The 20,934-nt window shown below is 43.6% G+C and overlaps 1 protein-coding gene across 2 annotated transcripts; it reads left to right on the forward strand.

Moving 5' to 3' along the window:
* The first annotated feature begins 292 nt into the window (after positions 1-292).
* Positions 293-19,606, forward strand: LOC134226675 (histone acetyltransferase KAT2A). 2 transcript variants are annotated; one of them, XM_062707606.1, is made up of 7 exons: positions 293-899; positions 1,508-2,421; positions 18,080-18,360; positions 18,432-18,610; positions 18,659-18,945; positions 19,023-19,115; positions 19,178-19,606. In XM_062707606.1, the coding sequence occupies exons 1-7, from the start codon at positions 438-440 to the stop codon at positions 19,242-19,244; spliced, it is 2,283 nt and encodes a 760-aa protein (XP_062563590.1). In that variant the 5' UTR covers positions 293-437; the 3' UTR covers positions 19,245-19,606. The 2 variants fall into 2 exon arrangements, with proteins under 2 accessions (XP_062563590.1, XP_062563591.1); XM_062707607.1 differs by having other exon boundaries at positions 295-899; positions 18,674-18,945.
* Positions 19,607-20,934: the final 1,328 nt, after the last annotated feature.

Genomic DNA, 20,934 nt, shown 5'->3' on the forward strand with positions numbered 1-20,934 from the left:
TGTTTTGGCAACGGTTGGAGCGGGTCGCCAAATTTGCCAACTCGCTATTCACCGAAGGTTGCGTTTACATTTCCCAAACCCGTTTACCAACGACCGGTGCGAGTTCACGTCATGATAGAGGTTGCTATTTTGGCTTTATTTACGCACTGGTGGGGATCGTCTTATAGGATCCCTAATCCGCACTATCCAGGTACAAACGACCACTGGGTTGTTTCAGGTTAGCGTGTAAGCGTGTAGTTCAGTTCGGCACCGCCACGAAAAGGCCTATTATATTTTCATTTGGCAACCCGGTCCGTCAGCATCAGAATTTTGTCCGACTCGTCAGATTCAGATCGAAGGCATCATAACAAAATTTCTGAAAATTTGGAAAATAGCTTTAAGAATAACATTAGAATACCCTTAGTAAAGTGATATTTACGCGAAGTTTTCCTTGAATAATGAACGATCATTCGAAACATCATACAGTAGAGGTAAAAACCGAAAAGCAAGATGATCGTTCGGCAGGTAGTGGATCGCAAGAAGCAACCCGTCAGGACAGCATCGAGAGAATTTTGCAGCGAAAGCAAAGGGTCTACCAGCTGCCAAAGAACCAAAAGCTGACCAAGTTGTCCATGTATTCGGCCTGTCAGACTACGGAATGTCGCTGTACAGGCTGGAAGACACCTGAGGAGAATCGACACAAGGACGTAGAAGTGGACTATTGTCCCAATTTCAAGGAAGAATGTCGGAATCCAAACTGCAAGCATCCTCTTGATATGCATATTGCCCATCTGGGTGAGATCAGCGATGATCAGATAAACGAACTACTGGGTGCGATCGTGGATGTGGAAAATCTTTATATGAGTATGCTGCGGGAGACGGACACCGACACGAAAAAAGTTTACGCGTACCTTTTCCGGGTAAGATTTAAATTATGTATAGATGTTACTTATCCAAAATACAGTAAAGAACAATAAAGTCTTTAGTTAGCCTTGCAAGTATCGGATTGGCAATCCGGATATGGCGAGTTCGATTCTCGGTCCGGCCAAGGATGTTTTCGGGTGTGAAACATTCTCGATTTACTGGGCATATTGTATCCATTTTACTTGCCACACATGCGATACATACAATGCAATGGCAAGCATAAAAAAAGCTTTCAATTAATAACTGAGGAAATGCTAATCGAATATTGTGCTTCCAGTTGAAAACCGAAGTGAGGTCTCGCGACGATTGAGTTTTTCCTTATTTCCTAATGTCGCAACTGCATCGCGTCTAGTGCGCATCTATGCCACCGCCATGCGCCATGATGCGCACTGATCGCGACGTAGTTGCGACAAAAGGAAACGGAAGAAAACTCGATTGTCGCGAGAGCTCACTTCGGTTTTCAACTGGAAGTACAATACTAAGTTGAAAGCAACCCAAGTTCCAGGTGAAATGTAGAGCCATAGAAGAAGAACAACAACGAAGTTATACTACTAAGTGCATGATGACAAACAGAATAATATTGCTTTGTTTTTATCCTTTTCAGCTTTTGAGACAATGCATTCTCACCAGATCGCAACCCGTTATTCGAGGTCCTCTTGGAGATCCTCCTTTCGAACAACCATCCATTTCCAAGGCGGTAACCAATTTCGTGCTGTTCAAATATAGCCATTTAAACCAAGGAGAGCTGGAAACTATGACAGAGGTAGCAAAAACATTTCTTCATTGTTTGAATCATTGGAATTTTGAAGCGCCGAGCGCGAGGAAAGATTTGAGTCATGAAGATGCTTCCAACTATAAGATCAATTATACACGTTGGCTGGTATTCTGTCACGTTCCGGCGTTCTGCAGCTCACTGCGTCATTTCGAGACATCAATTGTGTTCGGTCGCACGCTACTAAAAGCAGTTTATCAGTACGTCTACCAGCAATTGCTAACCAAGTGTAAAACGGAACGGGATAGAATGCCTCCGGAGAAACGTCTCATGCTGGCTCAGTTGCCCAAGTTTTTGGAGGCTTTGAAGCACGAGGTGATTAACGAAGAGTCTCAGATATGGGATCCAAACTTCAAACCAACCGCTTCATTGATGTTGCAAAAGAAACGGCAACACGAAGCGGCTGCATCTTCAAGTGGTAAAAAGTCGAACGAGGCCAAGCGGTACAAGAAAGATTCCGACTGTGAGGACCTTCCGGATGATGTGGTTATCAAAGCGCTGAAACGCCTCAACGATTCGAACTACACTAGCCGAACGGAGGTCGTATTTCCGCCGAATGCACCGCGGGATGAAGCGGCCAAAGCTGAGGAGAATCGTCGGGAGATAGAGTTCCACGTGGTGGGAAATTCCCTAACCAAACCGGTCACCAAGGAGTCAATGCTGTGGCTTCTGGGCTTGCACAGTGTGTTTGCCCATCAACTGCCGGGAATGCCGCGGGAATACATTAGTCAGCTGGTGTTTGATCCGTGAGTATTTGTATGAATCTAGTAGGTAGTAAATAGTAATGTTTGATTTTCAGAACATAGTAAATGCACCCTAATGTTAAATTAGTACATCCACAAATTTTACTTTTTACATGGTATTCATTAATGTATTTAAAAGTTCTTATTTTTTGTTATCATGGCAAATGTTGATATTATTACTGTTTTTATCTCTAAGGGCCAATTTCTTCACCTTCGCTTAACTCTTAAGCGGTGCTTACCCATACGTTTAAACCTGGTTTAAGGCCTAAGCGGAGGTGAAGAAATCGGCCCTAACATCATTAAATTATTTTGCCCTTGTTACTCTTATTTAGAACAAACAAATATATTTTTTCATTCTGATATTAAAAAAAATGATGGTATAATTTGATATTTATTTGCAATTTCCACGGAAACGGAAGCAGCAGTCCCGCCTCTTTTACAAGAAGACACACGATGCTTGTTAACCATCGCAGCATATGACGTGAAATCGTCCGCTTTATTCTTGAAGTACTGCTGCAGGCATTGGTACCGTGGATCTGCTGACCAAACTGCTTCTTGATTTAGAAACAGTTTGATCGAGCTTGAAATCCGAGGGCAGTTTACCCCGAGCTGTCGGCTAGTGTGCTCAAGCTGTTATCGGAGCGATACTTTTTGAGTTTCTCGATTTTTCATACAATATTATTGTTTTGTTACGAAAGTGGATAGTAACGTATCCAGTCAGTTCGCTCCACATGAAAATGTGGACAGTACTCAGTCTAACATAACATTCCGGCGCGATTTTGGTAAATAACTACAGCTTACCTTGAACTGTAGTATAAAGACGATCGTGACGATGCCAAGCGTTGTTGTTTCCACCAATTCTTCTATGATGGACTCATCGACACATCCATACGATACACTCTCTGAGTCTCTGCTGCCGATCCGGAAGGCAATGTAAACAATGCCAACTGCCAACTGACAGAAAGCGCCACGAAGAAGCGCCGCCGCCCACCCCCAATTACCATCAAGTTTAACAAGGGAACTAAACACTCGCGCGAAATACTGAATTCGGCCAACATCCCGCAAACAGGCTACCAGGTAGAGTCAGTGAAATCTGGTACACAGCTTATCACAACCGATCAGGATGTATTCGATGCTGTTATCAATATGCTATGTTACACAAACCGAATTCTTTACGTTTACTCCATCGCATAAGCAACAAGTTCGTTTCATTTTTTTCTGGTCTTCCACTATACGGTCTGGCTGAACTGAAAGAGGAACTGGAGCTTAAAGGAGTCCAGCCAGCCGATTTGATATTTTCAAAGAAGAAAATTGGGCCTGAAGAAAGCGTGCTTTATTTGCTGTATTTTGAGAAAGGTTCCATAAAGATGACGGACCTGCAAGGTGTGAAGGCGCTATTTAATACTATGGTCAAATGAAGATTCAGCACAGTTCGATGATGTCCATGCTCTCAAATCATTACATTGTGCATTAATTCGAAGCATACTAGAGTATGGAGTGCAAATCTGGGATCCGTATCACTCCGTTCACATTGAACGCATCGAGAGAATACAAAAACGCTCCATCAACTACGCCTTGTGCCGCTTACCATGGAACGATCCATCAAACCTGCCGCCATACCGAAATCGTTGTGCTTTGATTGACTTACAACCATTGGCAGACCGTCGAGTAGGGCTGTGCACAATGGAGGTTTATCGATATCGACGATATTCATTAGGTGATATATCGGTATCGGCGATATATCGGGTTTGAAAATATCGGATCGATATCCGATAAAATAAAAAAATACAGTTTATACCCGAGTTTGTCTACTATCGATGTTATCACGTTTCTAACTCTAATTTGTCACTCCAAAACTATTTGAAAATTTTAGTCACTCTTATTCATTTTAATTGGGAAAGTTTTTTTTTGATCACCGTACATGACTCAATCATTATTGATTTTATTGGCATTTATCGGTGAGTACAACATCTAAAGCTCAAAGTAAGAGGGAGCGCAACAATGAAGAACAGTATGGATAGGTGTCACAAGCGAGCGACGAGTATGAAGCGAACAGAAATTGAAATTTTAGTAGAGGGCCAGTTGTGAGAACAGCATTGTTGAAATCGCTGTTATTCTGCCTAACGTCCACCCAGGAACGGCTTGGGTAGTAGCATGGTGACTACTCTTACCAAGACAGGCGTGTAGCCTACTTATGTTTTAAAGGATGTAGTCAGTGAGTCAGTGTATGTAGTTGATTTAATTGGGCATCATCATTACATCGATTACAAAAAATTATCGATATCGGCGATATCTGAGTTCAATGATATCGGATATCGTATCGATAAATTTCTTTCGATAATATCGATATTATCGATTTTATCGATATTTGCACAGCCCTACCGTCGAGTGATATTTCAGAGGATGTTTATTTTCGACGTCATAACGTGCAACATCGACTGTTGTTACATCCTGGAGAATGTTCGATTTCATGCACCATCTCGTCAACTCAGGAATCGTCAACTGTTATGAATCCGTGGCCACCGCACACATTACGGTCAAAATAATCCATTAGAATTATGCTTCAGACTATTCAACGAAGTTTCAGTCATTCAGTCTGTGCAATTTATAAGTTGGAGACGATGTACAATAAATATTTACCAGGAAACCGAACGACACAGTCCAATGCCATCGATGTCAACAATTTGGACACGGAATTGTAATGTCTCTCCCCTCTGTGTCAAGTGCGGTGAGAAACATTTCACGAATCAGTGTAAGATACCAAGTGAGGCCCATCTTAACGACACTTCTGTCACGCGCAATAAAATTCCCTGTACAAATTGTAGCGCAACCATACAGCAAATTATCGAGGTTGTCCCAGTTGCGCGAAGTACATTAAGCAGCTAGAAGAAACCCGGCGGCGTACTTCCAAGCATACAATCTCGAACATACCCCGAACATCATCGATTGCGCAACGAAATCCAATTAGGAATGCTCCAACCGTTAAACCATACCATAATAATGCAAGGCTGTCGCACCAAGGAGCAGCAATTTTGGCTCTGTCAGAGCTGATCATGAAATACGTGTACATGAACAATGGCTAACCCGTCAACTTTGCGTATTAACTGGAACGGTAGATCCGTTTATAATAAACATCTAGAGTTTTTCGACTTCGTCCACCGACACAACATAGATGTTGCAATAATAACCGAAACCTGGTTGCGGCCGAATACGTCTTTTCTACACCCAAATTTCTACTGCGTTCGTCTCGATCGTCCTTCAAGTGTAGACGCTGGTAGAGGAGGTGGTGTGTTAATTGCTATACGAAAAGGATTACGCTTCAAACAACTTGATGTCGCTACTTAAGGAACAGAAGCCATCGGCATCTCCGTTTTAACTGATGGTGGGAATCAAATCTGTTTTATCGCTGCCTATTTTCCTGGAGATCGTCGGGGTGCAGACTGGTCGCAATTTCGGCGCGATATTCGGACAATCCCTTCTTCATCGTCGGCGATTTCAACGCCAGACATTGCCACTGGAATTGTGTCAAAAAGAATAAGGAGGGAAATATCTTGTATCAAGAAGCGTAACATTCTGGCTTCAATGTCAATTTCCCAGACTCACCGACATTCCACCCGTCCGGCCGTGGTAACCCGTCCACCCTGGACCTTGTTCTATTCAACAACATGGTAGACATGACGAAGCCAATTGTCCTGAATGAACTTTCGTCAGATCATTTGCCCGTAACTTTCGCAATCAATATCACATAAGCAACAGATCGACAACACTGTTTCGCCAAGTAAACAACTCTAATAAATCGCACTCCTTTTTTAGTTACTTTTCAATTTATTTCCGAAGTAGTAATCGTGAATTGACATCCTGAAGCCGCAGAAAGCTCCCGCGGATCCGGACGGACGATCAGGGGCCTCCCAAACGTCGCAAAGAGCTTCTCGTAGCCATACTCAGTCAAGGCAAAAACGCGGACTAGATGCAACTCATAACCTCGACACAAATATTCACCCCCCGCGCGCGATGAGCCCTTATATAGACGAGATGTCAACAATGGCAAGCAATAATTCGATGTCAACATCACCAGCATCTGCTAGTGGCAATGGTAGCCACGCGATTAATATTACTGTGAGTAATGAATTCGAGTTGCTGCAGGACAACGAAGCAGACGAATTAAACGACGAAACAATGAAACAATCGAACATTCAATTTCATACCTATACCCCCGCCTCTGAGCAATCGGTGAAAATTGTTCTATCGGGGCTACCAGTGGTTAACATCGCCGAACTGGAATCGGAGCTAGCCACTCTTGGAGTGATCACAACCGAGGTGAAAATGTTTTCTCGCAAGGTCATCGGTCTGGAGGAAAGTGCGTTATATTTGCTTCAGTTCATAAAGGGGTCGGTTAAACTGTCGGATCTACAAAAGGTAAAAGCAATCTTTAATATCATAGTGAAATGGCGATACTACGAAAAAAGGTCTACCGATGCTGTTCAATGTCACCGTTGCCAGCGATTCGGCCACGGCATGAGGAATTGCAATCTTGTTCCACTTTGCGTTAAATGTGGTGAGAAGCATCCGTCCGTCGAATGCAGGGTTGTAACGGAGATCCTGAAATATTTTCCGCGCCAAATCCGCGCTGACTAAAATCAAATCCGCGCCATTTCCGCGCGACATGAAATCCATTTCGCGCCAAATCCGCGCGGCCAGAACTAAATTTTAAGCAACTACACGTGACATATCAATTTTGGTTTCCACAATTTACTAAACGTCTTGTCTTCGAGGTCGTTTTTTAATATTCCTGATTTAAAATATGATTAAAAGCTTCAATTTTGCACATGTTTGTACCAAATTGAAAATAGGACTAAGGCTGTGAACCAGGGCTGACAATATAGTCATAGCACGAAATGCCACAGTAGCGACGAGTTGCAGTAGTGCTGTCCAATGAACAGCTCGAAGTAGCTCGAAGTTGTTCCCGTCCTGCTTGTTCTTTTTTGTCAACAAATGAGCATGAGCAGGACAGGGAGAAACTTCAAGCTAGTTCGAGCTCTCATTGGACAGCACTAGTGTCTTCATTGCTACTCTACACATCGTCAATGACGCGCATGATGTTAGCTTTCGTCGTGTAACCAAATCGTCATGACGACATCGAAGAACGAAGACTTCATACCGTTTAGAGATGGGCGCTCCGCTCAGGAGCTGTTCCAAAGATTCGCTTCCTTACATTGAGCTGATGAGCCATGGATCTTTTTTAAAGAAGCCCAGCTCAGCAGCTCACTTTAAATTGATAAAATCATTGTCAAATACGCGCCTAGAGAAACTCCCTCGAGCGTACGCACTCGAGTACGCGCGCTGTTGTATTTTGTACAGCACAAACGAAAATACCACGCTCGCGGTACACAACACAAGCGAGCTTGTATGAGCCTTCCAGTCCAATACCGCGCACGTGCTGATCGTTCATTATTTGCACCTCCAGCACCATCAAGCCAAGCGACAGAACCATCTAGCCAAGCAACAGAAATCATTTCTGCTGCAGAGAGGAATAAGAAACACACAAGCAAAAATAATCTAGCTTGCCACCTATTTCTTAACCCATACCCACATACTCGGCGCTACGAACGGACACACAAAAGATACCTAGTAGTGCGGTAGCGAACGAACCGTACCAAGCAAAAGATCCGAAGATCCGAACAACTCTCAGTTCCGCTCATGTCGTCGTCCAGCTCGAAATTGCTGTGACATGGACGCGGGAGCTGCGCCACTAGCTCAGATCCGTGCGACACGGATCTCGATCCGGATCAGTCGCGACCGATTCTAGCGAGCGAACCGCGTGGTTCAAACGAACCGAACTGGGAGCTGTGTCTTGCACGGAGCGGATCTTTTACTTGCGACGGGTTTTCCCGCCAGCATACTGCTACATGTGCACTCGGTTTGTTTGTAGCACCGTGCTCTGTATTTTTTTACTCTCTTGTTTTTATTTCTCTCGCATTTCGGGAACCAATATAGATGATCATCTATCATCATCATCAGCCCATGGGCTCGCTTGTATGAAAATGTCATCTACGCATGGTTAGAAGGGTTAGAAGCGTGTGCAAACAAGGCATTGATTTACTGCACCCAGTATGAAGAGAAAACTTATGACACGTGATATGGTTCATATACATATCACAGACTAGGGATTGAATTATTCAAATTAACGATTTGAGAAACGTTATCAACAAAATGTAACTTAGAATTATGAATAGAAAATAATGTTGAGTTAGTTTTTGTATAGAAATAAATGTGATGGTTCTAAATGAACTCCTAGACTTCTAAACTAGACGGTCAAAAAAGCGTAATAAATGTTATTAGTTTAAAATTGTCGGTTTTTCAATAGAAATTATTACCTCACTGTAGCTAAACATTTTAAAAATTTCAAAGAAAGGTCAATAGATGAATGATGAATGAATGATATAAATTTTTCAAATTTTTGAACAATAATTAAAATAGTAATATTAACAATTATGTTTTATTATATGTAGCATTAAAGAACTGAAGAGCTGATCCAAGGAGCTGACTCTTTTCAATGAGCTGAACGGATCAGATCCGCTCACTGCAATGAGCTGTTTTGCCCATCTCTAATACCGTTATTCTTCAAGCGGCAGCTGCCATGCGAAGATTTTTACTAATTCTTTGTAATTATGAATTTGAAGCAACGTATGAAAGCGTTATGAATGTTATCGATATATTTATGTTACCAAAGTTCCTACTATTTGTTTATTTGAGACGCTATTATGTTTTTAACCACGCCATCTATAGTGACGTGCAATCAATTGTGTGAAGAAGTGACAACGAAAATCGTCATAACTTTTGGCTGCGCGACTATCGAAGTGGTACGCATGCGGCGCGAAGAAAACGAATAGGTGTTGCGTCGTGCAATGTTATGACGAAGACTAAATTTTTTTCGCTTCCTTCATACGACGAGAATGACTATTGTCAGCCCTGCTGTGAACCATTTCGCCGTTTCGTTTAACTTTCAGTTAAAACTTGATAGTTTGATGGTTATTTTCCCATCGTAGTTAAAATTTTACCCCGAAGCCGACCCATTTGAGTTTTGACAGATTGATAGTTATTTGGAACAAAATGGATTTGGCGCCAATTTTCTCGCGAACAAAGTTCAAGACAAAATTTTCAAAACGACTTATCTGCTTTTGTAAGCAAAGATTCAAACGTCGATTTGACGAATCTGATAGCACCCCCAAGCAAACCAACACCACCAACAGGTAGCAGAGACCTTCAGCTACCTATTGATGGTGTTGGTTTGCGTGGGAGTGCTATCAGATTCGTCAAATTGACGTTTGAATCTTTGTTTACAAAAGCAGATAAGTCGTTTTGAAAATTTTGTCTTGAGTTTAGCTATCAAACTGTCAAATCTAACCATGCTGCGGAGCAGGGTTATTTTTAACCACGGAGAAATAACCATCGAACTGTCAAATTTTAACTAAAAGTTAAACGAATCGCTGGAATGGTTCACAGCCTAAGAAAATCGCATTTAATTTAACAGCCTCCACCAACCATCTAAGTTTTCACCACTAGAGATATTGAAGCTAAGAAAACAAGAACTAAACAGCCAAAACTATTTCAATACGCACCGCTTTTTAAATGATATGATGATTTTGACATTTTTTGTTCCATTATTGTCAGTAGAATTCGGCACAAAGATGCAGATCATAATTGATGAATAGATGAACTTGGCAAAAAACAAAAAATCTGCCAAAAACGACAGTTTCTTCTGAAGTAACAAATTATGCAACTTTGTTGTAATTATAAAATTGCGTAGAGCTTCGTAGAGTTCTCCAAGGAACTTATGCGTAAACGTCCAGAGAATCCTGAGATCTAGCATTTTATTTATTAAATTTTCACCTTAAACTAAATCCGCGCCAAATCCGCGCGAAGTCCTAAAATCGTTATGTAAATCCGCGCCAAATCCGCGAAAACCGCGAAATCCGCGAAAATCGCGAAATCCGCGTAGTCGGAACAACCCTGCGAATGCAAACTACCCAAAAAAGCAGAGCTAGCAAACTACGACAGAAACGAGACACGAGGATCAATAAAGTGCGCAAACTGTAGTGGGCAGCACACCGCCAACTATCGTGGCTGTCCCAGCCGCAAAAACTATATTGAAAAATTAGCAAAGATGAAAACGGAACGGCAGTACCCCGCACCTCTTCCACCTCCGCCACGACCCCCTCAAGGTGGTCTCTTCAATTCCACAGCCGCACCATCGTCCGGCTCCTATGCACAAGTCCTACAGCAGGGCGATAGTAACAACCTCTTCTCGGTGTCGGAATTTCTTGCTATAGCGAGGGAGACATTTGATCGCTTGGCAAACTGTCAAACGAAGCAGCAACAACTTCTAGCTTTATTCGAGCTTACAACCAAGTACTTGTACAATGTCTAATCAACCCAACTTGCGATTTGCTAACTGGAATGGACGCTCCGTTCACAGTAAGAAAATGGAATTTTTTGACTTCCTACAACGACACCGCGTAGACGTTGCAGTAGTAACTGAAACATGGCTGCAGCAAAAACACGCTTTCTACCATCCTGATTTCTGCTGCGTTCGTTCCGACCGTAATTCCAATGATGCCGAAAGAGGGGGAGGCGTACTGATTGCTATTCAAAAAGGTATTAAGTTTGCAGAGCTGAGCATCTCGACAAAGATCATCTAAAGCATAGGCGTTTCGATAAACACAACGAACGGTATTGTACACGTTATCGCCGCATACTTCCCGGGGGGCGCAACACGATCCATCTGGACTCAATTTCGGCGAGACATCTCCACACTTACCAGGTGGACTGAACCATTCTTCGTCGTGGGTGATCTAAACTCACGACACCGTCAATGGAACTGTTCAAAGGCCAACAAAGCTGGCACAATATTGTCTCAGGAGGCAGCCAGCCATAACTTTTTTTATCCATTCTTCTATCATATTCACATTTCATCCTACGGGGCGCGGTCGTCCTTCGACCCTAGATCTTACTTTGTCAAACAACCTACTGGACATGACAAAGCCAACCGCGCTGAACGAATTGTCATCGGATCACCTCGCGGTCAGGTTTGACGTCAACTGCTAGCTTTGAGTTTTTCACGGTCCCACACCAACCAAATGGCAGACGATCCCGAAACCGTGGCAGCGGTAAACGACTCAGTTACAGACATCGACCAATCCTTCCTGACTGGGGAACACTCTTGGTTGATTCGTCCGAAGGAGGTAGCTCAGCTTATTCAGCGACTCAAATCCAAAAAAATCTCCTGGACAAGACACGCTCCGGAACTGTGTAATAAAGAAACTACCTCGAAAGGCGCACATTCATTCATTTCATTTATTTAGTTAACATCTAAACAGATAACACTGAATCAACAATTTGACGCCACAATGCACGGTTCGAGGCCGCATCTCTCCATCCTCGGATACGCCCCACGCTCGCCAAGTCGTTCTGCACCTGGTCTGCCCATCTCGCTCGCTGCGCTCCACGCCGTCTCGTACCTGCCGGATCGGGAGCGAACACCATCTTTGCAGGGTTGCTGTCCGGCATTCTTGCAACATGTCCTGCCCATCGTACCCTTCCGGCTTTAGCTACCTTCTGGATACTGGGTTCGCCGTAGAGTTGGGCGAGCTCATGGTTCATTCTTCGCCGCCACACACCGTCTTCTTGCACACCGCCAAAGATGGTCTTAAGCACCCGTCTCTCGAATACTCCGAGTGCTTGCAAGTCCTCCTCGAGCATTGTCCATGTTTCATGTCCGTAGAGCCAACCGGTCTTATAAGCGTCTTGTACATGACACATTTGGTGCGGTGGCGAATCTTTTTCGACCGCAGTTTCTTCTGGAGCCCGTAGTAGGCCCGACTTCCACAGATGATGCGCCTTCGTATTTCACGACTAACGTTGTTGTCAGCCGTTAGCAAGGATCCGAGGTAGACGAATTCCTCGACCACCTCGAAGGTATCCCCGTCTATCGTAACACTGCTTCCCAGGCGGGCCCTGTCGCGCTCGGTTCCGCCCACAAGCATGTACTTTGTCTTTACCGCATTCACCACCAGTCCAACTTTTGTTGCTTCACGTTTCAGGCGGGTGTACAGTTCTGCCACCTTTGCAAATGTTCGGCCGACAATGTCCATGTCATCCGCGAAGCAAATACATTGACTGGATCTGTTGAAAATCGTACCGCGGCTGTTACACCCGGCTCTCCGCATGACACCTTCTAGCGCAATGTTGAACAACAGGCACGAAAGTCCATCACCTTGTCTTAGTCCCCGGCGCGATTCGAACGAACTGGAGTGTTCGCCCGAAATCTTCACACAGTTTTGCACGCCATCCACCATCCAAGCTGCTCTCGTCCATAATTTTCCATAGCTCTACGTGATCTATACTGTCGTATGCCGCCTTGAAATCAACGAACAGATGGTGTGTTGGGACCTGGTATTCACGGCATTTTTGAAGGATTTGCCGTACAGTAAAGATCTGGTCCGTTGTCGAGCGGCCGTCAACGAAGCCGGCTTGATAACCTCCCACGAACTCGTTCACTAATGGTGACAGACGACGGAAGATGATCGGGATATCACTTTGTAGGCGGCATTAAGGATGGTGATCGCTCGAAAGTTCTCACACTCCAGTTTGTCGCCTTTCTTGTAGATGGGACATATAACCCCTTCCTTCCACTCCTCCGGTAGCTGTTCGGTTTCCCAGATTCTGACTATCAGTTTGTGCAGGCAAGTGGCCAGCTTTTCCGGGCCCATCTTGATGAGCTCAGCTCCGATACCATCCTCTCCAGCTGCTTTATTGGTCTTTAGTTGTTGAATGGCATCCTTAACTTCCCTCAAGGTGGGGGCTGGTTGGCTTCCATCGTCCGCTGAACTGACGTAGTCATCTCCTCCGCTGCCTTGACTTTCACTGCCTGTACTCTCAGCGCCATTCAGATGTTCCTCGTAGTGCTGCTTCCACCTTTCGATCACCACACGTTCGTCCGTCAAGATGCTCCCATCCTTATCCCGGCACATTTCGGCTCGCGGCACGAAGCCTTTGCGGGATGCGTTGAGCTTCTGATAGAACTTGCGTGTATCTTGAGAACGGCACAGCTGTTCCATCTCCTCGCACTCCGCTTCTTCCAGGCGGCGTTTCTTCTCCTGAAAAAGGCGGGTCTGCTGTCTCCGCTTCCATCTATAACGTTCCACGTTCTGCGACCGCCCGCGCTGCGTCCTTCTCCTCCAGAATCTGTCTGCACTCTTCGTCGAACCAATCGTTCCGTCGACTTCGACCCATATACCCGACGTTGTTCTTCGTTGTTGAAAGGCGCACATCTTCCTTGCAAAAATATTTTCTGCTTGCATCCGTCTTGGATACTTCCCGACAAATTGGAAACATGCCATAGTAACAACCGTTCCGAAACCAAACAAAGAATTACTGAAGCGTCCAACTACAGACCTATAAGTTTTTTGCCTACCTTTAGCAAACTGCTTGAACGAGTAATACTGAAACGCATCGAACAGAAATTGGAAAATACACGGCTTATTCCTGATGCACAATTTGGATTCAGAAAAGGACACTCAACCAACCATCAGCTCGTTCGTCTTGTGAAGGATGTACGTAGCAATTTTGCGCTGGGTCGATCTTCAGGTATGGTGCTTCTTGATGTTGAGAAAGCCTACGATTCCGTGTGGCAAGATGCAATTCTGCATAAGATGTTGCTTGGGAACTTTCCTTTATATATTCTTAAAATTATTCGCTCTTTCCTAACAAACCGTACCTACCATGTAACTGTCAATGGACAAAATTCAGATCGACAATATATTCCTTTTGGCGTTCCGCAAGGTGCTGTCTTAAGCCCCACGCTCTACAACATCTTCACCGCGGACCTGGTGATGCTTGACGGAGTCAAATATTTTCTTTTCGCCGATGATACCGGTTTTATTGTGTCAGATTCCGACCCAAACATCGTGCTCTCTAAGCTACAAGCAGCCCAAAATGCCATTGAAAATTATCAAAGAAGGCGGAAGATAAAGACTAACGCGGGGAAAACACAGGCCATCTTTTTTACTCGGAAGCGAAGCCCTAGCAAACTACCTCAAAATGAAATCTCCGTATAGGGAAGCCGCATCCCATGGTCAAATGACGTTGGATACCTTGGGCTAAATCTCGATAGGAAATTGACTTTTGCCACTCACATAAAGAACACCCTAGTAAAGTGCAGCAAGCTCACCAATATGCTCTACTCACTCATCAAACGACGTTCACATCTGAGCACTGAATCGAAGCTACTACTCTACAAGACCGTGTTCAAGCCATCATTAACTTACGGATTCCCTGCCTGGTACAATTGCGCTGCTGTTCACCGAAAGAAACTTCAAGTGAAACAAAATCAACTATTGAAGATGATGCTGAATTTAGATCCATTCCACTCAACTGAAGATGTCCACTTTATTGCAAATATGGAACAACTCAACGATTGGTTTCAACGTGTTCTCCCAAAATTTTGGCTGGGATGCGCCACATCAGCAAACCCTTCGCCAGAGCACTTAAGCTTATAACCTGTGATATTAGTATAACATAATCTTATCCTTCCTCTAACTATCCATAACACTATTTTGCTATTTCGAAGGTTTTTTTTTTTAATTATTTTCCTTCTCAATCCAAATGATCATAAACGTTTGTAACTTCATCTTCTAAAACAGCGGTTCTCAACCTTTTTCTGAAGAGGTACCCCTTCGAAGTTCTGCATTAATTCAGGTACCCCCTCTTCAAAGTAGGTTTCCAAGCCTTTTGATAAAAATAATTCGGAGCCCTTTGGAAGGAGGCTCGCCAGCCTCTTGAAAGGAGCTCCTGAATCTCTTGAAAGTAGGCTTCCGCACCTCTTGATAGGAGGCTTCTGAGCCTCTTGTAGAGAAGACTTCAAGCATCTTGAATGGCAGCTTTCGAGTCACTTAAAAGGAGGCTTCCTTTGCATCTTGAAAGGACGCTTCTGAGCCTTTTGAAAGTATGCTTCCAAGCCTCTTGAAAGAAGAATTCCGAGCTTCTTGGAGGGAGGCTTCCGAGCATCTTGAAATCAGGCTTCCGAACCACTTGAAGGTAGGTTTTCGAGCCTCTTGAAAGTAGGCTTCCAAGCCTCTTGAAAAGAGCTTTCCGAGTCTCTTAAAAAAGGCTTCCAGCCCTCTTGAAAGGAGGCTTCCGTGCCTCTTAAAAGTAGGCTTACGAGCCTTTTGAAAAGAACCTTAAGCCTCTTGAAATAAGCCTTCAGAGATTTTTGAAAGAAGGCTTCTGGGCCCCTTGAAAGGAGGCTTCTAGGCCCCATGAAAGGAGGCTTCTGGGCCCCTTGAAAGGAGGCTTCCAAGCCTCTTGAAAGGAGGCTTCCAAGCCTCTTGAAAGGAGGCTTCCAAGCCTCTTGAAAGGAGGCTTCCAAGCCTCTTGAAAGGAGGCTTCCAAGCCTCTTGAAAGGAGGCTTCCAAGCCTCTTGACAGGAGGCTTTTAAACCGCTTGAAAGGAGGATTCCAAATTCCAAGCCTCTTGAAAGGAGGCTTCCAAGCCTCTTGACAGGAGGCTTTTAAACCGCTTGAAAGGAGGATTCCAAGCCTCTTGAAAGGAGATTTCCAAGCCTCTTGAAAGGAGGATTCTAAGCCTCTTGAAAGGTGGCTTCCAAGCCTTTTGCAAGGAGGCTTCTTATCATCTTGAAAGGAGGCTTTCAACGTCTTGAAAGAAGGCTTCTGAAAGAACCAACCAAGCCAAGCCTCTTGAAAGGAGGCTTCCAAGCCTCTTGAAAGGAGGCTTCCAAGCCTCTTGAAAGGAGGCTTCCAAGCCTCTTGAAAGGAGGCTTCCAAGCCTCTTGAAATCAGGCTTCCAAGCCTCTTGAAAGGAGGCTTCCAAGCCTCTTGAAATCAGGCTTCCAAGCCTCTTGAAAGGAGGCTTTTAAACCGCTTGAAAGGAGGATTCCAAGTCTCTTGAAAGGAGGCTTCCAAGCCTCTTGACAGGAGGCTTTTAAACCGCTTGAAAGGAGGATTCCAAGCCTCTTGAAAGGAGATTTCCAAGCCTCTTGAAAGGAGGATTCTAAGCCTCTTGAAAGGTGGCTTCCAAGCCTTTGCAAGGAGGCTTCTTATCATCTTGAAAGGAGGCTTTCAACGTCTTGAAAGAAGGCTTCTGAAAATCTTGAAAGAACCAACCAAGCCAAGCCTCTTGAAAGGAGGCTTCCAAGCCTCTTGAAAGGAGGCTTCCAAGCCTCTTGAAAGGAGGCTTCCAAGCCTCTTGAAAGGAGGCTTCCAAGCCTCTTGAAAGGAGGCTTCCAAGCCTCTTGAAAGGAGGCTTCCAAGCCTCTTGAAAGGAGGCTTCCAAGCCTCTTAAAGGAGGCTTCCAAGCCTCTTGAAAGGAGGCTTCCAAGCCTCTTGAAAGGAGGCTTCCAAGCCTCTTGAAAGGAGGCTTCCAAGCCTCTTGAAAGGAGGCTTCCAAGCCTCTTGAAAGGAGGCTTCCAAGAATCTTGAAAGGAGGCTTCCAAGAATCTTGAAAGGAGGCTTCTAAGCCTCTTGAAAGGAGGCTTCTAAGCCTCTTGAAAGGAGGCTTCTAAGCCTCTTGAAAGGAGGCTTCCAAGCCTCTTGAAAGGAGGCTTCCAAGCCTCTTGAAAGGAGGATTCCAAGCCTCTTGAAAGGAGGATCCTAAGCCTCTTGAAAGGTGGCTTCCAAGCCTCTTGCAAGGAGGCTTCTTATCATCTTGAAAGGAGGCTTTCAACGTCTTGAAAGAAGGCTTCTGAAAATCTTGAAAGAACCAACCAGGGTCTCCAATTTGCCTTGGGTGCAAAGGAGTACGATTGCCAATCCGGAGATGGCAAGATTTCGGATGGGAAATATACCTTTTAAACGAAGGCTTCCGAAACCTTAGATTCTGGATTTTAGTTGAAAAGCGTATACTCAAAATATTTTTCAACATTTCATTTAGATCAGGAAGATTGCATTGGAGATTTTAAAAATTTGCGCGTTAAACGTTTTGTTCGTTTTATTTTTTGTTCCGCAGCCCTTCATACACTGTGCTGGTTGAGGATTTGGCTTTGATTTGCTAATCACCATGCATATTATGCACAAGACAAAATTATGATATATTAAATACAAAATTATCAAAACTTTATCAATAAGTTTCGAATTGGAATTGTAATACGTTCGCCATTACGCATTTTTGTCCGAGGTACCCCCTAGGGCCAGCGAAGGTACCCCCAGGGGTACATGTACCCCAGGTTGAGAACCGCTGTTCTAAAAAATATTAGCTGTTGAAAGGTCTTCCATACCTCAGCTTAGGTTAATTAAACTATAAACTGTACTGCTAACATATGAAATAAATAAAACTTGAACTTGAACTTGAATATCACACAAGCACCGTACAACGTGGTATCCCGCATATTAGCTAATTGGTTCAAATCCGTCTTTTTATTCAAATTAGTGATGGTGCTACTGTGACTTAGTTGCCTGGACCTGGAGCTAGTACCATCGACGGATGCACTAAATGTTCGCAAATCTTTTTGTCTCATACTCTGCCGTGAATCGCATATCTGTCCCATTTTTTTCATATGGGACAAATATGCGATTAACGGCAGAACTATCCGTAGTATTCCGTACAATCTTGCGCATAAATTTATGTATTGATTGATTTTATGTTCCAGAAAACACAAAACACTTGCGCTGGTGAAAGACGGCCGACCAATTGGTGGAATCTGTTTCCGTACGTTCGCTACGCAAGGCTTCACCGAGATTGTATTCTGTGCCGTCACTAGCAGCGAACAAGTGAAAGGCTACGGTACTCATTTGATGAACCATCTAAAAGACTACAGCACTCAGCGAGGCATAAAGCATTTCCTTACCTACGCAGATGAATTTGCAATTGGCTATTTCAAGAAGCAGGGATTTTCCAAGGATATAAAAGTGGCGCGACATGTCTACGCTGGTACGGAGAAGCGAGCTACTAGTACTCCTTCAGTGAATATGAATTTTTTTAACTATAACAATGATTTTTAGGGTACATAAAGGAGTACGAGGGCGCTACCCTTATGCATTGCGAGCTTCATCCAAGTTTGATTTATACACAGTTCAGCTCAGTAATCCGAAAGCAAAAGGAAATCGTTAAGGAATTGATTGCTCAGCGTCAACAAGAAGTCCAGAAGGTTCATCCTGGTTTAACGTGCTTCAAAGAAGGGGTGAGAATTAATTGAAAGACACGATTGAAAATTTCGTTTTGTTAAAAGAAATGTACGTTACAGCTCCGCAGCATTCCCATTGAATCGATTCCGGGATTACGCGAGGTCGGATGGAGACCACAGTTTCGTGCCCAGCGTACTTCTCGCCCACTGGAGGAGTCGGCCGATCCAGACAAGTTGTCTAACGCCTTGACTGGTGTGCTTCAGTCAGTCCGACAACATTCAGCTGCATGGCCGTTTTTGAAACCGGTTAATCCTGCCGAGGTTCCGGATTACTACGACCACATCAAGTATCCAATGGATCTGAAAACGATGGGTGAACGACTGAAGAACAAGTGAGTCGTGTGCCAAAAGGGCAACAATATGTCCGATACTGGTTTATTATTGCGTAACTTTTATCGTTTCTTTCCAGGTATTATATATCGCGTAGGTTATTTATGGCTGACATGGCACGCATATTCACCAACTGTCGATTGTATAATTCTCCTGAGACAGAATACTTTCGGTCAGTGTAGCAAACTTAATAGGATTAGAAGATGAATCATTACTTTTGTTTCTCTTTTACAGTTGCGCTAACACGGTGGAGCGATATTTTCAGACCAAGATGAAGGAAATCGGTCTGTGGGACAAATGATGTCCGCCCATAACGGTAGAACTGGTCAAGAATTCCGACCCGGATGAAGACGAAGACGATGATGATAATGATAATAATGACGCTGGCGTCGGCGTGATAAATTCGACTGTAGCTGGTAAGAAACCCGGCTACGGCATGAAAACCAAACCGACGTTGTCTATGACGCAGGCTGCCGTTTCGGGGGTGGAACTAGGAAAGGATCTAAAAAGGATGGCAGGCTGTCTGCCGGATTTGGGAAGTGTGTAAATATATGGCTAGTCGTTTAACACTCATGAAACATGCATTTAGCGTGTTATTCTAGATTAGGTATTTCTCGGAAACGAAATATAATGACATGCTGTACTCGTTTTGAAACTTGATCACATTTTAACCCTGTTATGCTAATCAATAATTGCAATTGAGATGTTTTGTGTGATAGGGTTGGAATGAGATTTGATAAATTGAAGAAGTGTTCATCAATAGCTTGAACCAAATAGCACTAAGGGGCACTCGTATCCAAAAAAAATGAGCCTTACACATTGTCATATGCACTTTTCTCACCACCCTCTAAATTATCCACATGATATATGGACAGCTCCTAATCTAGAATACAAATTTTATAACACGTAGGATTTAGATCATGCAAAAAGTTAAAATTGTAAATTTTTTCACTAAAAGTTGAAACTTGATTCCTTATCAATAACAACTGTTCCATTTTAAACCCCGTTTTTGCTTAAAATTGTTTTTATATACTCTCGTTTGCATTGTGGATAATAGTTTTAGATATATATGTGTAAAACTAAGTTATCAAAATATATTTTAATGGTTTTTTAAGCTGCGTGCACGCCGCGTTCACGCAAAGTACCCAGCATTAAATGGAATACGTGTGCATTACTTCATTTGATGCTGGGTATCTGACATTATGACGTTATGAAACCGCTACGTGCACATCGGTCCTTAAGGTGAAACTGTCCAGGTTCCATATAAAATATGCCTCGCGTTTTCAGAGGCACCAATCTCGATACAATTTAATAAGCAACGAATAACTGCCATCTTTTTTTTTGGCTTTACTGCGTCGCAGCAAGCGTAGAAATCGTAGAAAGATGACAGCTGCTTGTTGCTTCAGTATACTGCCGTGAATCGCATATTTGTCCCATATGAATAGGAAACCCAGCAAAGATGGGACAGATATGCGATTCACGGCAGTATATTGATAGTGAGGCCCTTGAAAACGCGAGGTAGAACCCAATTTGAATTCCGAAAAGTTCGTCGCTAAATTTACTGTATTTTATTCTGAAGCTACAGTTATTATCTGATTAAGTTCAATTTAGACTTGCGCGTGAAAGAATATGAAATAGCGTCATTCGAATAAAACAGAACTGATTATAATGAAAATTATTCGCTATTGTTTTATTGACTTGTACAAGTACAGATGATATCCTTGAATCTCTTCGTAACCTACCGTGGAGCGACACAGTCAACCTTCACGATTAACGAGAACGTTGTCGTTTAATATAGGTACCTAGAACTGCTTGCCTGCTTCTAATCGTTCCATTGATCGCTTCTAACATAGGGTAACTATCCTATGTTGAACCCCTAGAGGAAGTGCATCCCAATATATGCTTATATCTATTGAAATACAGGTTCGATATGGGCGGAAATGACACCTTTACAAAGATGAAAGTCTTATTTATGAAATAGAAATTCGAAA

The sequence above is a fragment of the Armigeres subalbatus genome, chromosome 3 (genome assembly GCF_024139115.2).
Source record: "Armigeres subalbatus isolate Guangzhou_Male chromosome 3, GZ_Asu_2, whole genome shotgun sequence".
NCBI lineage: Eukaryota > Metazoa > Arthropoda > Insecta > Diptera > Culicidae > Armigeres > Armigeres subalbatus.

What these genes read in the sequence shown, in the direction of transcription:
- LOC134226675 (XM_062707606.1), top strand. Translation starts at nt 438, where the DNA reads ATGAACGATCATTCGAAACATCATACAGTAGAGGTAAAAACCGAAAAG. An exon ending in GGTGAACGACTGAAGAACAA is followed by an intron (nt 18,946 to 19,022) that starts GTGAGTCGTGTG and finishes GTTTCTTTCCAG; the next exon opens with GTATTATATATCGCGTAGGT. An exon ending in CCTGAGACAGAATACTTTCG is followed by an intron (nt 19,116 to 19,177) that starts GTCAGTGTAGCA and finishes TCTCTTTTACAG; the next exon opens with TTGCGCTAACACGGTGGAGC.